The 16,217-nt window shown below is 35.6% G+C and overlaps 1 protein-coding gene across 3 annotated transcripts in view; it reads left to right on the top strand.

Annotated features, from left to right (window-relative positions):
- kirrel1a (kirre like nephrin family adhesion molecule 1a) overlaps window positions 1–16,217 on the top strand; it is a 46,352-nt gene that overhangs the window by 13,671 nt on the left and 16,464 nt on the right. For 2 of the 3 annotated variants that reach the window (XM_051114886.1, XM_051114889.1), the window contains exons 2-3: window positions 12,010–12,159; window positions 15,952–16,101. In XM_051114886.1, the coding sequence (XP_050970843.1) occupies window positions 12,010–12,159; window positions 15,952–16,101 (300 nt within the window). Of the gene's footprint in view, window positions 1–11,969; window positions 12,160–15,951; window positions 16,102–16,217 lie in introns of those variants that run through there. The other variant, XM_051114888.1, reaches the window with a different exon arrangement.

The following is a 16,217-nucleotide window of genomic DNA, read 5'->3' on the forward strand; positions in this document are numbered from 1 at the left end:
ACCGCATACATTGTCATGCATACACACATAAACACATCCAAACATGCATATACACACATGCATTCTGAACTGTAATCTTCAAAACATTGCGTAATTATTTAACTGGACATTTATTTACCTGTTTAATGTTAAAAAGCACACTTATCTCACCTTTAAAATTTTAAAAAGCACATTTATTTAACTGTTTAAATGTCAAATAAGCATAAAGAGGCCTCCTGCATATGCAAATACACACATAAACAAATATGTACCTCTACGTGAATACACGCACATGCATTCTCAATCGTAATCTTAGAAAACATCAGGCAACTGGACAATTATTGAACCGTTTAATGTTAAAAAGCACATTTATTTGTCTGTTTAAATGTTAAAAAACACATTTGTTTAAATTATATATAAGCATAAGGAGGCTTCCTGCACATGCAAACATGCATACACACATGCATTCTCAGCTGTAATCTTCCAAAACATTGGGTAACTGGACATTTATTTAACTGTTTAATGTTAAAAAGCACATTTATTTGACTGTTTAAATGTTAAATAAGCATAAAGAGGCCTCCTGCACATGCAAATACACACTTATGTACATGCACATGTACATACACACATGCATTCTCAATTATAATCTTCCAAAATATTGGGTAACTGGACATTTATCTAACTGTATAAATGTTAAAAAGCACAAAGATGCCTCCTGCATGCACCAACACACAAGCAAACCTCATGCATACACACACATGCCTGCAAACAAGCAAAAACTTTTGGGGTAGTTTTTTTGCATACGTCAGCTGTTGCTATGGTGACGCAACACTATGAGCCAGTGAAAGTGCCTGACTGGTCAAAGAGCTGGAGAGCAGGGGATGAAAAAAGGCATGGAGAGAGGGGTTACAATATAGGATGCATTAAAACTGGGACGGTTGTAATGATTATGACAGCTTTATGTGCACTAATAAATCATAGGGCGTTAATTCATCAATGACAGCAATGCACAGAGCGCTTTAACAAGCCAGCGACATCTGAAATCAGAAACGACCAATAAAATCATTTGTGCATCAAAAGCAGCTGTCTGGTCTTTGTCGAGATGTCAAATGTTCACTCTGAGTCGTTTGTTTTTCCCGTCGCTCCGGCACAGGCACCTTGACCGCAGCAGGTGACGTATTCCTTGTCCAGACATACTCCTTTGTTGTCTGAGAGTGGCTATAGCGCATGAAGTCACACAAGTGTCTGGTCCGTTGCGCTGCATGCGCACCAAGGAGTTTGAACAGCTCGGCTCTTTTTGTCTGACGTTGTGACAGTACTGCTTTTACTGGTATCTAGGATTTTTACCTCGAAGGGTCTGTTTTGATTAAAGTATGCCAAGAAAGGTAATGGGGACAGTCTTTTTTTTGTCTTTGATTCTCATTTGCCATCTCGGAAAAAAATGGGTAGTTCAAAAAGAATAAAAAAAAAAGAATAAAACAGTAAGATGGGATGGGACACTAAAAATGCTGTCTCCAGGATGACTTCATTTTAAAACATTTTGAAACAAGTTACAGTGAATCAAGTGTAGTTCTCGCTTATGTAATGCTCAAAAACAGACTTTTGTCAGTACGATATTATAATTTATTTAACAATGCTACAAAAAGTATTTTTGTTTTTTTTTTAGTACAAAAGTGTTCTTGAATTGAGATATAAGCACAATGTCATTGTATAACTGGTACAAATTAAACAAATTACAATGTTATATTTTCTTCAACGACACTGCAAAAAATTATTTTTGTCTTGCTTTCCAATACAAATGTTTAAATCGAGATATAAGCAAAATGTCATTGGGTAATTGTTTAATTGATACAAAATAAAATAAAATAAAATACAATAGAAAATAAATGAAATAACACTGCAAGAAATGGCTTATTATTTAACATTTTTGTCTTGTTTTCAGTCTAAATATCTACAAAAAGCAAAATGACTTAAAATATTGTCTTGTTTTCTGAAAAATGATTACAATTAAGTGTTTAACAAGAAAAAGTGTTAAAACAAGAAAACAATCTGTCAGTGGTGCAAGAAAAATAAAACCAGTTAAGCATAAACTCAATACAAATGTTTAGAGATTTAGGCAAAATGTCATTAGGTAATTTTTTGTTGAAACAAAAAAATAAATAAATAAAACAGAACATTAATAAATAAATAAATTAGTGTCAGTTTTTCAATAACACTGCAAGAAATGGTTTTCTTATTTAGTGTTTTTGTCTTGTTTTCTGTCTAAATATCTAAACAGTTTAAAATCAAGATACAAGCAAAATGCCTGAAAATATTGTCTTATTTTCTGAAAAATTATTACAATTAAGTGTTTAATAAGAAAAAGTGTTAGAACAAGAAAAGAAAAAAAATCTGTCAGTGGTGCAAGAAAAATAAAACCAGTTTAGCATAAACTCAATACAGATGTTTAAATCGAGATATAAGCAAAATGTAATTATGTATTTTTTTTTAGTTAGTACAAAAAATAAATAATTAAAACAGAACATAAATAAAATAAATAAATAAATCAGAGTGCCATTTTTTCAGCAACACTGCAAGAAATGGTTTTCTTATTTTGTATTTTTGTCGTGTTTGACTGAAAATATTTTTTTGTTTTGCAAAATGCCTGAAAATATTGTCTTGTTTTCTGAAAAATTATTACAATTAAGTGTTTAACAAGAAAAAGTGTTAAAACGAAAAAAATCTGTCAGTGGTGCAAGAAAAATAAAACAAGTTAAGCATAAACTCAGTGAATTGTGATCATTTTTATTTATTTATTTAGAAAACTATACTTAATACCATTTTGCTTCTTAGGTTAATGTACAGTATCTTGATGAAAGTCAAAAATACTAAGTAGGAAAAGTATTAATTTTTTATTAAAAGTCTCCCTTTTCATCATGTAATCCACAGAGTTCTCTCTGGTTAATAGGAAAGGGGTGGAGCCTGTCCATTTTTATCTCTATTCATGAAGGGGTTTATATTTAAAATGACATCATCTCTATCTTTGCTGCGTATTTGAATATTTCCGTACTGTAAGGCGCACATCCGAAGGCATTCCATCGGATCCAGTTAGTCCTGGAGCGCAAACTGATAATCTTCAGGATTTATGTTTGTTGACAGAAGTGAATTTGCTGGCGTGCTGGGTTCGCGATCCCCCGATCCCTTGATGAGAGGCTGTTCTCTCAGGTCGGTCAAGTGGTGTGTTTCTGACACGAGTGTGGTGTGTAAGTGCGGTCGGAGTGTGTGTGTGACCACGTCTTTGTGCGGTCAGGACGTTGGCAGTGTGGCACGGACTACCGCTGGTACCCAGGGATCAGTGACTCAAGAAAATCAGGACACTCTAAATTTGTCACTGCAGCATAACCCACATAATGAAAACTATACAAGCCCTCTCTCGCGCTCTCTCAGGTCCTCTCTCATTAGTTGTCTTTTACTCCCTCTCCAGCCACGTCTCTCTCCATCTATGTATTTGTGTTTCTGTCCTCATCTCCCCTGTGTTTTTTTTTCTCTTCCCCCTTTCCCTTTTTTGTTTCCTTTTGGCTGATTCATAAATAACAAGCTCATGTAGTGAGCACTTATAGGGGAGACTGGGGCTAGTTGTCACAAGTTGTCAGAAGCTGTGTATCTCAGTAAATATTTGGCTTTGAGTCAAAATGTTAAAATCCTATTTAAAATTACAATGATATATTTGCTATAGCCATTGTGTAAACAAGTAAACACACTAAAATAACATAGACATACATTCAAGCAAAACTTAATATTTAATGAAGGTAGATTTGAATGCTTGAACTGTTTTTAGGATCATTTTTAAAATAATTTTTAACTAAATGTCATGTGTTTTAAATGTTATGCATTTACAAAATTTAATTACAGTGTTTTTGTATGTTAAGTAACATTTTTTCCTTTTCTTGTTATGAATTTTGAGTTTTATGATTGTTTTAGATTTTGCTGAAAATCTATAGGCCGTTTAACCCAAAAATGATGTTTTCCTAAAAATATACTCACCGTCAGGCCATCCAAGATGTAGATGAGTTTGTTTCTTCATCAGAAGAGATCTGGAGAAATTTACCATCACTTGCTCACCAATGGATCCTCTGCAGTGAATGGGTGCCGTCAGAATAAGAGTCCAAACAGCTGATAAAAACATTACAATAATCCACAAGTAATCCACACCACTCCAGTCCATCAGTTATCATCTTATGAAGTGAAAAACTGCATGTTTTGTATTAAACAAATCTATCATTTAGACATTTTTAACTTCAAACCAATGCGTTCGGGCTGAAGACCTTTATCCATTATTTGGCTTTCTCCAGTGAAAATGTTGTCGCATCTGAATCAGGAGAGAAATATGCACAGATATGTTGGTGGACTTTTATGTGAGTGGACAACAGGGCATGGACCTTTTCACTGATAAGTGTGACTGTATTAGATTGTTAAATAATTCACTCAAAAATGAAAATTGTGTCATCATTCTGTCACACCCTCATGTCATTGCAAACATGTATGATTTTCTTTCTTTTGCAGAACACAAAAGATGTTTTGAAAATGTCTCTCTTTCTCTCCGTTGTTTTTCATCTATACACTGAAAGTCAGTGTGGTCCTATGTTGTTTTGGACCCCACTGACCCCACTGGAGAAATAATCATTTTTGTGTGAGGTATTTTATTCTGCTCTTTAATTGTTATGTGGGTTTGTCATGTTTGTATATTTATTTATTTATTTATTTATTTATTTTTATTTCTGTTTCATATCCATTTTTTAAAAATATATGTCAGTTTTAGTAATTTTAGTACTTCAACTTAAATGGGTCATCGGCTGCCCATTTTCCATTTTCTTAATGAGAAGTCTACATACTTTGGTTAAAATTTCTCAGTGGTAGTGTAAAAAACACTCTTTTTACCTTGTCAAAATCAGCCCTGTTCAGAGTGAGGCATTCTATTGCATGTTCCTTTAAATGCTAATGAGATCTGCTCACCCCGCCCCTCTCTTTCATGGGGTGATGAGCCGATCTGTTTACTTTAGCCACATTTAGCCACGTTTAGCCACGAAACTTGCTAACTAGCACATTATTAAGAAAGGCAATTTGCAAAGATGTATAAAAACCCTTTACTTACTTCTGCTGTAGGTGAAGCTGCATCACGAGTGATTCATGCGAACATAGACGCATTTATGTAGGTCGCCAAGCGCATTTCCTTCTAAAACGAAAGTAACGTTAATCCTCTGCATCTTCAGCGGCTCAGATGTCGGGAGTAAATGATGACAACAGAACACCTCAGTCGCTCAATCAGAGACATTCTTGTCTTCCCCTACACCGGAGTCAAAAACAATGACGCTCGGAGTCGAACTGTTCACAGCTCAGTCAGGGCGGGTCTAAGGTAAGACGGTCATGTCAATCAACTGTCGTGGGAGTGGCCTTTGTTGGTGTGACGCCATACCGACAAGAAGCTAAGAATGGCTTGATTTGAAAAAGGAGATATTTCTTATAAAGATTACAAGATGTACACGCACTGCCAACACACATTTATATTCAAACAACATGTGAAAGTGAGTTTTACATCCGATGACCCCTTTAAAGTTATTTTTAGTGGTTGACCAATATTGTTTTTCTGACAGCCAATGCCAATATCTTGGAGTGCAGGATGGCCAATATAAAACCCAACGTCAAATAAAAAAAAAAGTCTTGCACACTGTCAAAATAAAAGTCCCGCCTCAAACAGTTCGGGCAAACAGAAAAACTTATCGGCTGATGCCAGTATTTAAAAAAAAAATGCCAAGAATATCGGCCAACAACTAGTTATTATTAGTTATTAACTAGTTATTATTTCAGTTGGTTACCAAAGCAACGTTTCTCATTAAAAGGCACCTATTATGCCCCTTTTTACAAGATGTAATATAAATCTCAGGTGTCCCCAGAATGCGTCTGTGAAGTTTCAGCTCAAAATACCCCTCAGATCATTTATTATATCATTTTGAAAATGCCTATTTTGAGTGGAAGCAGAAACATGTTGTTTTAGTCCATGTCTCTTTAAATGCAAATGAGCTGCTCCTCCCCGCCCCCTTTTCCAGAAAAGGGCTGTGTTATTTTCGCTCGTATATCAACCAAAAACATCCTTTTGGTTTTGATTAGTATGTATATCGCACTGAAATCATGCGTTTTACCGCCATATCAGTTTAAATTTACTGATAAACATTTCACACACAAGTTGCGTACTGTAAGTTACAAAAACAGTCGGTTATGTCTGTGAAGTTTAACAGCTGGGAAAGAAATTGCATGTTTATATTAGATCAGTGTATTAAGTAAAGGCAGCATAACATACAGTACTTATACTGCTGTTTGGGTCTACGCTGTTGATGTGACCCAAATAATAAAAGAAAAGCAACAAATCACTCACAGCTCTGGACTGAACAACTTCTATAGCTGTAATAAGATGATATTTCTTACATGAATGCTGCATTGAAATGCTTTAGCGTGAAGATAAACATGGTGGATTGTGTGCGGCTCTCTCAGAGCAAGGTCTCTGCTAATACGTTAGTGTCCGTCAACAATCGTGGATGGGGCTTGTAAAGTGTGATGTCATACTTTACAGATTCTGTGATTGGTAAGCTCTGAGACACTGCTTTTGATTTATGGGGATTTTAAAAAGCGGAGCGGGCAGATTTTTATCATTATAGGATGGTTGTGTAAACACAGTGCCAACATACATTTATCTTCAAACAACATGTAAAAGTGATTTTTGCATAATAGGTGCCCTTTAAGTTTTTTTTTGTTTAAGTGTCTTATCCTGCACTATATTGATCACCTTAAGACTGCTCAATGCAGAGCTCTACAGTACTGTAAGCACACTGCAATGAATTAAATAGCATACACACACAATTCCCATATTTGATTTTACTCTACATATATACTGGCATAATTCATTACAGTGTATGAGGTAATTACTGTTATTATTTAATAATTTTGCTGTAGAATGAAATACAGTTTGAGCGACATTACATAAGTACAGTTTAACAATGAGGAACATCTTTGTTGGTACCTATAGCACTTGAAAAAAGCTGCCTGAATCAGTTCTCTCTTTTTTTTTACTTTTTGAATCTGACAGCTCCTAGGCTCTGGTGGCCTCATGGGATAGCAAAGTGTCCTTTGGCTGCACACCTCACAGTCTCAGTAGATATTGGATCCGCATATTGTTCACAGACTGTTTCACGAAAACTACTCATTTGACATACTGCTTTTCGCATACTGTACACACTCTAAACATATCAAAGCCTTTAGAGAGTTATCAGTCCACTAGCAAGCTCATTTTAGCATTTTATACTCTATAAACATGCATTTCTATATACACAAAACCCTTTAGGTGGAGGACGAATGCAGCTGAGTAATCTTCTATAGAAAGGAGTCATAAATTCACTGAGCCTTACAGGACGGGCAGCTGTAGACCGCTTTGTCACATTGGGTTGCATGACCTCCCTGTGATGTAATACTGTTAATGGATAGATATGGATTTTAGTGAAGGCCAAATACCGCCCTGTTGTATAATAACAACAAATATAATAACTCAAATGCTATATTTTCTGTAGAGCATGCAATGCAAAACAATGCTAGAATGTTGCCACAAAGTGTTTGTGCTGTTGCTAAAGTGTTTTGAGTGTGTGTTTATGTGGTTGCTAGGTGGTTGCTTACTGGCTTAAGTCATAAGAGCCCACCCATAAGTCTCTGATATTCCAGACCCTTGAGATGTCTCGAGTCCCTCTTTCTCTGCATGTTTGTTTAATCATCTTTCGTACGTTGATCACCTGATCACATTTGATTTTTCAAATACCTTAAGGATTTGAGTTCATTTTTTTATTAAATTGAAATTAAGGAAAAAAAAAAAAAAAAAAAAAAAAAAAAAAAAATATATATATATATATATATATATATATATGTGTGTGTGTGTGTGTGTGTGTGTGTGTATATATATATATATATATATATATATACTTCAAAAATTAGTTTTAGTAATTATGTTATTTGTATTATTTCTGTTTACTTTTTTGTGTGGCATTTTTTTTAATTCTTATTTCAGTTTTAGCAATTTTAGTACTTTTACCGATATTGTTTGTTTGACAGTCGATGCTGATATCTTAGAAAGCAGGGTGGCCAATGGCCAATACAGAGCTGATATAAAATAAAAGTCTTGCCTCAAACACATCAAACAAACAAAAAAAGTATCGGCCATTGCTGATATTTAAAAAATGCCAAATATCAACCGATATATCAGCCGATATATCAGCCTTGTTTTATTTTAGTTAGTTACTAAAAAAACATTTCTTTTTAAGAGCAGGGTGGCTAATGGCCAATATAAAGCTGATATGAAATAAAAGTCCCACCTCAAACAAAAAAAAATATCGGCCCATGCCGATATTTAAAAATGCCAAATATCAGAAAACCTTCTGATGATATCAGAAATATCATCAAAACCTTTCATCAAAGTTGTCCTAAAACCAAAGCAATACCCATTCTTGTCTTAGAACAACTTTTTTTGATCCACTTCAAATGTTGACTACTGTATATCAGCCTTATTTTATTTCAGTTAGTTAGCAAAGCGACATTTCTCATTAAGAGCAGGGTGGCCAATGGCCAAAATAAAGCTGATAAAAAAAATAAAAGTCCCGTATTTAACACATCAGCCAAAAAAAAACAACAAAAAAAAAGTATCGGCCGATGCCGATATTTAAATAAATGCCAAATAATGGCCGATATGTCGGCCTTGTTATTTTACTTCAGTGTTACCAAAGCAACATTTCTCATTAAGAGCAGGGTAACCAATGGGCAATACAAAGCTAACATAAAATAAAAGTACCGCCTTTAAAACATTGGCCAAAAAAAAAAAAAACGGCCAATGCTGATATTTACAAAAATGCCAAATTTCTGCCGATATATTGACCTTGTTATTTAATTTCAGTTAGTTACCAAAACAACATTTTTCATTAAGAGCAGGGTGGCCAATGGCCAAAATAAAGCTGATATAAAATAAAAGTTCCACATTTAACACATCGGCCAAAAAAAAAAGGTATCGGCCGATGCCGATATTTAAAAAATGCCAGATAACGGCCGATATGTCAGCCTTGTTATTTTATTTTGGTGTTACCAAAGCATAATTTCTCATTAAGAGCAGGGTGGCCAATGGCCAATATAAAGCTAATATAAAATAAAAATCCCACCTTTAAAACATCGGGCAAAAAAAAAAAAAGTATCGGCCAATGCCGATATTTAGAAAAATGCCAAATATCGGCCGATATATCGACCTTGTTATTTAATTTCAGTTAGTTACCAAAGCAACATTTTTTCATTAAGAGCAGGGTAGCCAATGGTCAATATAAAGCTGATATAAAATAAAAGTCCCGCCTCAAACACATCGGCCAAACAAAAAGAACTTATCAGAACTTACCAATATTTGGAAAAAATACCAAAAATCGGACGATATATCAGCCTTGTTATTTTATTTCAGCTAGTTACCAAAGCAACATTTCTCATTAAGGGCTTTATTTATATTTAATTTACTATTTAATTTTTTTTTCAGCTTCATTTCAATTACCAAGAGCGATTTGGTTAACAAAAACAGAAAAAAAAATCTTACAGGTTTGCAGTGACATGAGGGTGAGTAAACAGCATTTTTCAGTTTGACACAAAGGAATTTGGGATGCCAGAGTAAACATATTAACTGCATTATACTACAGAATATATGATGTGTTTCGTGGTCATTAGAGCATTGTTTCCTCTTGTTTGCCTTCATTAAATTTCACTCAAAGTGATCACGGATGTTGCACGAGAAGGAGAGGAAACAGACATGGAGAGAGAAAGAGAGAGGGATGGGGTCATGGGGGGGATGAGTGGGCATATGCCAGTTGTTAAGAAACTGAGAGAGATGGGGACCTACAGAGGAATGCTGGAGGGATGAGAGACGAGAGAGAGGGAGCGAGAGAACAAGAGAGGGCTAGAGGGCTGATATTTAATGTGATAAATGGATTGTGACAGCGTGTCTCCAAACCCCCTCCAACCAGAGAGGAAGACCACAGAAATAGAAAGCAGAGCTGGGGAGAGAAAAATGTATTTAAACAAGAAGGATAGAAAACTGCAAGGAATTGTGCAAAAATGACAAAACGGATCAAAAGTTACGGCTGCTTTTGGTAATGTAGCTCTAAACTAGATGATGGCATTTCCAGGGATTCCCATAGGAATGTGAAGTTAAAGGGAAAGTTAATTTTGTCGTCCTTTACTCACCTTCTTGGCCTTAATGGAACACAAAATGAGAAATACTGAAAACTCTGCTGGTTGATCTCGTCCATGCAATATTATTTAATTTAATTAATTATTTAATATTATTTTTGTCATTTTTAGGTGGTGTTAAAAAGTTGTTTTTATTTATTTAAATAGTTGCCAAGTCAATTCATTTTCAGCTGTTTTTCTATAATATTTACATAATATTTTATTTTAGCTATATTTCAGTTCACTTTTTTTCCATTTTTCTTCTTTTTAGTTTTGCACACATAATTTTTTTGCCCCAAGTTTTTCACCTAACGTTTATATTTCATTTAATCTTTACTTTAATTAACAACAAAAAAGTTTGTTTTAATTAACAATAACAACACTGGTTTGAAGCCATATGATAGAAACAAACTAAAATTTAAGTTTTATTAAAATTAAAATTAAGTTTAAGTCTAATATTCACTGAAAATTGTGACACTCGCCCTAGTGATTCATAAATAACTAAGTTCTGAATCAGTTGATCCAGTTCCTAAAAGCAGAATGATTTGTTCATGAATCAGACTCTTCTAAAGTTCAACTCACTTGACTTATATGAAGGTCAGAGACATTCTCAGTTCACTGGAGAGGTGGATTGAACAGTAACAACATTAAACTTTGGGTAGTATCTCACACATAGAGCTTTGAATGTTTTCTAATATAGCACAAAAGTTGTATGGACTACCTTTATGATACTTTTCTGATTACTATAGTGTGTCATTTTCAATTTTATAAACTTAAAGGGATAGTTCGGTTAAAAAATGAAAATTCGAACATTATTTACACGCACTTGCACGTTTTTTAGTCCCCATTCCTTATACTGTAGTGCATGGAAAAGAGCAACTGGCACTCTTCACAAGTTTCTTTTTGAGTTCTACAAAAAAAAGAAAGTCATATGACAATGTGAGGGTGGATAAAAATGATGACAGGACTTCATTTTTGAAAGGAATAGAAAAAAAGAAATGGGAAGGTTGCAAACTGCTTCCTGATGGGCTTGGAAAAAGGGAGGAAAGAAAGAGAGAGAAGCATTGAGCGAAGAACAGAAGAATGCAGGGAAAATATGAGTTGCCCTTACTTAATTTACAACATTCTTGATTTCAGTCCAATTAAAGATCCACAACTCAGGCACTGAATGAAAGCTTTCATTGTAAGTCGGTTCTTCAAGCTGGAGACTCAGGCTTGTCTGGAGTATCAAATATCCTCCTGTGTGTAAGAGAAAGAGAGCGACTCTGGTGGATACCATGTTTTGCGGGTGAAGAAATGTGTCTGGAATTTGGTATCAAGGGACACGTTTCTTCTTCCAAGGAACCACATTGAGTTACTCAGTAGAGTGATTGTAAGACTGAAGCTGCTGTGGATGTAGGCGTTCAGTCAGTGAATCTTTACGATTGTTGCTTACATTTACTCCGTTACATATTCCTTTGATCACTCTCAGTTTTACTTTAAAATTCTCTAAATACATGTCATCATTCACTCACCCTCATGTCATTCCAAGCCCCATCGTCTGACTTTCTTCCATGAAACACAAAAGGAGAAGTTTAGCAGAATGTTAATGCTGCTAAAGACATGTTTGAGATTTTATGTTTGAAATTGTTCTGTTTTGACCTTCGCTGCATCAAACACATAAAGTAAACTGAACTACAGGCTCAGTTCTTTCAGTAATTGTTCTGTTATTGTTATGCTCGCTCATGACGTTTTTAATAATAATTGAAAACTGTTGTGTTTCAGTGCGGACGGCACGGTTCTCTCAGGAGCCTGCAGACCAGTCAGTGGTTTTGGGCCAGAGGGTGGTCCTGTCCTGCGTGGTCTTCAACTATTCGGGCATTGTGCAGTGGACCAAGGATGGACTGGCCTTAGGCATCGGAGAAGACCTCCGGGGTCAGTGATACACAGCGCTCTTTCTTTCTTTCTGTTTTTATCTGCTTTTTCACTCAGCCTATTTGGTCTCTCACTTTTGGTCGCTTCAGCAACTGCTTAACCTCTTTCCTTCTTTCTTTCATTCTTTTTCTGTACTTTCCCATTTTTTCCTATGTACACTCTTTCAGTTTCATCTCTCATCTGTCTCACTGTTTTCCATGTCTCCTTGTTTGTTTTTTCATTTTTGTACGCTCTTTAACCAATGTAGCAACACACTGAAACCACTCAGAACATCTCAGCAACCACATAGCAAAACACTAAAAACTAAAGGTCAACCGACAGTGGATTTTACCGATAACTAGGTTGGACCACATGGGAGGATAGTTTTTGAAATGGATACTGAATGCAAACTAAAATAGTCCTGAACTTTATTGCAAAAATAAAAATAAATAGTACTGACTGGTGAAAATTTATTGTACTTTTTAAATGAAACAAATATGAACAAAAATCTTAGGGTATTATTCATTATCATTCATATAAGTTCAAAGTGCATTACCTAATGCAAACATAAACAACAAAAATTAAAAAATGTATTACTAAGTGTTAAAATTAACATAATTTACTGATGAACAAGTTTTCTTTAACAGTTATTATCCATAGCATTTAAATTAGACACAAATACAGTAGTCAGCATTTGAAGTGAATCAAAACCGTTCATCAAATTTGTCCTAAAACCAAAAAGAATCTTCTTTCATCCACTTCAAATGTTGACTACTATATATGGTATGTATCCACCTTATTTTTCTGTAAAAGCATTTGTAAAATTTTATGGGTCTAGCTTCCAGTCTCATCCGCGTCCAGCTATTTTTAGCTGGACAAAAAAGCTTGTTTTGCTGCTTGGTATTGCTAATTAGAGTGTCTTACCATATTATTTTAATATATTATCTTACTTATGAACACACTGGTTTATAATGCAAACAGTTTTACCGTTTACTGCACGTTGTTATTCTTCTAGTTATTTCCTTATAGCGGCTAATGATGTTGAAGAATAAGGTGGATACTCTCACTCTTTATTTTCTTATATTTTAGAGCACTTTTAGATTATCTAATATGTCTCTGTCAGCTGCATGAACATATAAATTTGCTTTCTCACATCACTAGCTTTAAATATGCAACTGCGCTGGATAACAAATGCATAAAAGAGACCGGCTTGATATAAACTAATGCAAAAAGATGCTAACAATTGTGACATTAAACATTTAGGTCAGACTTATGTGTTTTGGTCACATTGTTTAACCACTTGAGATGCTACTAATGTTAGCATCCTCATACGTCAACATACTGCTTTCTCTACTAATGCAACATCTAGTAAACAAATGAAATACTTTATATTGACATGAAAACACATACTGTAGTATACTGTATACACACCATTTCATTGTCATTGTTTAAAATCCACATCTGGAGTGTACAGAAGTAGTAGAAACGGCATCTTATTATAATATTACCACCCCTTAATCTGCACGTTTCCACGCACAGTTTATTGATTTATTTACTCTACGCTGCTGCCACACAGATCTAATATAAACGTGTTTTTTTCTCCAGCTGTTTCCCTTCAGAGACATAACTGTTTTTGTGAAAAATTATGTTTTTAACATTACAACAAACTTGTGTGTATTTGACAGTTTAAGCGCAATAAGACATGAAAGAGGACTTAGTACAGTTTAGTACTCACATGCCATGTGACAGCCGCTTTCGGTGCACCTGCTTCAGATGTGTGCGCTCAGAAAACAGTATATTAGAAGTTTAAACTAATATGGCTTTAAAACGCATGATTTCACTGCCATAGACATGATAATCAAAACCAAACAGATGTTTTTAGCGGATTATCCGAGGTAGGAGCTGTAAAAGCAATTCCTTATTCTGGAAAAGGGGGCAAGGAGCAGCAGCTCATTTGCATTTAAAGAGACATGCATGAAAACAGCGTGTTTCTGCTTCCGCTCAAAATAGGTATTTTCAAAATTATATAATAAATAATCTGTGGGGTATTTTGAGCTGAAACTTCACAGACACATTCTGGGGACACCTGAGACTTATTTTACATATTGTAAAAAAGGGGCTTAGGGGGTCTTCTTTAACAGTACCTATTAAAGGCACAATATGTAAGTTTTTGCCGCTAGAGGGCGCATATCCAAAACAAACAAAGAACCAAAGGCGTAGTTTGATGACGCCCTGAATGAGTTATAGTCTTCATCCCCACAGCTGAAGCAGTCCATCAGGACCCAGGCAGAAATCATGTCCATGGATTAGCTAATTAAAGACTTATTAAGGTCACTGTAGTAAGAAGCAGGGTGGGGCTGAAAGTTGTGGAAGCAAAACAAGGATACTGAAGCGAGTGGTAATGAAGGATGAGTGCAATACATGGCTTGATTTATTTATTATGCTTTCGCTTCTTCCGGTCATGCGTATGTAGGAAAAAGCAGCGCTGTTTTATCTAGATACATTTCAGTGTGTTGAAAGTTTTGTTATAATGCTACTCTGTGTGCTTGTCACATCTCAAAAAGAATGCATAACATATTAAAGTGTCTTTGGGGTTTCCATGTTTTCTACAAAATAAAACCAGAAAATTGAGGGTGTATGACAACATTGACAGGCGACGAACGGACGAGGTCCGTTACGCTAGTTAAAATCGCTTATTTCTCTGGATTTAAACATTCTTCGAAACATTTGGGATAATGTAAATACACTTATCTACTAAAAACCAACCTTAGCAACACACTATAAACATCCCAGATCACTTTAGCAATGGCATAGCAACACACTAAAAACCACCCAGAACACCTTAGTAATTGCTCAGCAACAGCTTTTCGTCAGAAAATGTAAGAATGTGTGATTTTTATATTTTTTTTTCTTTCTTTCGGTTTTCCCTATGTACGCTCTTTCAGTTTAGTCTCTCATCGTCCTCGCTGTTTTCCGTGTTTCCCCGTTTGCTTGTTTTCTCACTTTTGTCCTCTCTTCCCCTTTGCTCTTTTGCTTTCTGCTCCACTAGCTCATCTTTTCTCACTCCTTGTGGACTGTCATGAGAACAGTGAGGGCAGGATGTGGTATTTTTAACCTCTGCCATTATAAATAGATAAATGTGGACCTGATAAACTACATTTGCTGCATTCGCCAGATTCACTGAAACGCACAAGGAAGATTTCCCTCTCTTGCTCTCTCACTTCGACTCAGTGTAGTTGTATTTACACTGTGATGCTTCACTGGTTCGTCCCCGTGGCTTTCATATAAAAGCATGTGAACAAATCCTGCAGTTACACACACACACACACACACACACACGTACACAAATGTGCACACACAGAAATACATGCGCACAGCACACTGATAACTCAATCCCACAGTAGAGAGAGGGCTGTGTGGGTTGGGGATGCGTGATGTAATTCACAGCAGAATTTTTGTCATTTCTCTTGCAGCAGAAGCTGGAAATGTCCATGTCATAGTGCTAGCATATATCATGCAAACTCTACTGCCACTCAGTGGTAGAAAACTTATTTGCACTGTATAAATTTTTTTTTCCTTGTTAGTAGGCAAAGGTCACTGTTACTATTGCTTACAGTTAGACCTTTTTCAAATCTCAGATTTCTAAGTAAATTAAGCGTCTCTCAGCATTTTTGATGCAAATATGATTGATACCATAAATCAAATGGCTAATGCACTAAAAAACAGTCTGACCACTGACTTTCCCTCAGTAAATTTTGTGTGTTTAGTGTGTGAAATGAAGAATGTTGTTGTTGTGGTGTGTGTCTCCTGCAGCCTGGCCGCGGTATCGCGTGTTGCGGCTGGTGGATGTCGGGCAGTATAATTTGGAGATCTCATCTGCTGAACTCTCAGACGACTCTCTCTATGAGTGCCAGGCCACAGAGGCAGCGCTGCGCTCGCGACGGGCCAAACTCACCGTCCTCAGTGAGTGCTGTGTGTTTGCTTAGAAGAGAGTCTGAATGGTCCAAGCATGCTGTTTTAGATGGAATGAAGGGGTTAATGTGTTATGAAATGAATAGATTTATGAGTTGTTGCTAATA

This window comes from Labeo rohita, chromosome 7 (assembly GCF_022985175.1).
Source record: "Labeo rohita strain BAU-BD-2019 chromosome 7, IGBB_LRoh.1.0, whole genome shotgun sequence".
NCBI classification, from domain to species: domain Eukaryota; kingdom Metazoa; phylum Chordata; class Actinopteri; order Cypriniformes; family Cyprinidae; genus Labeo; species Labeo rohita.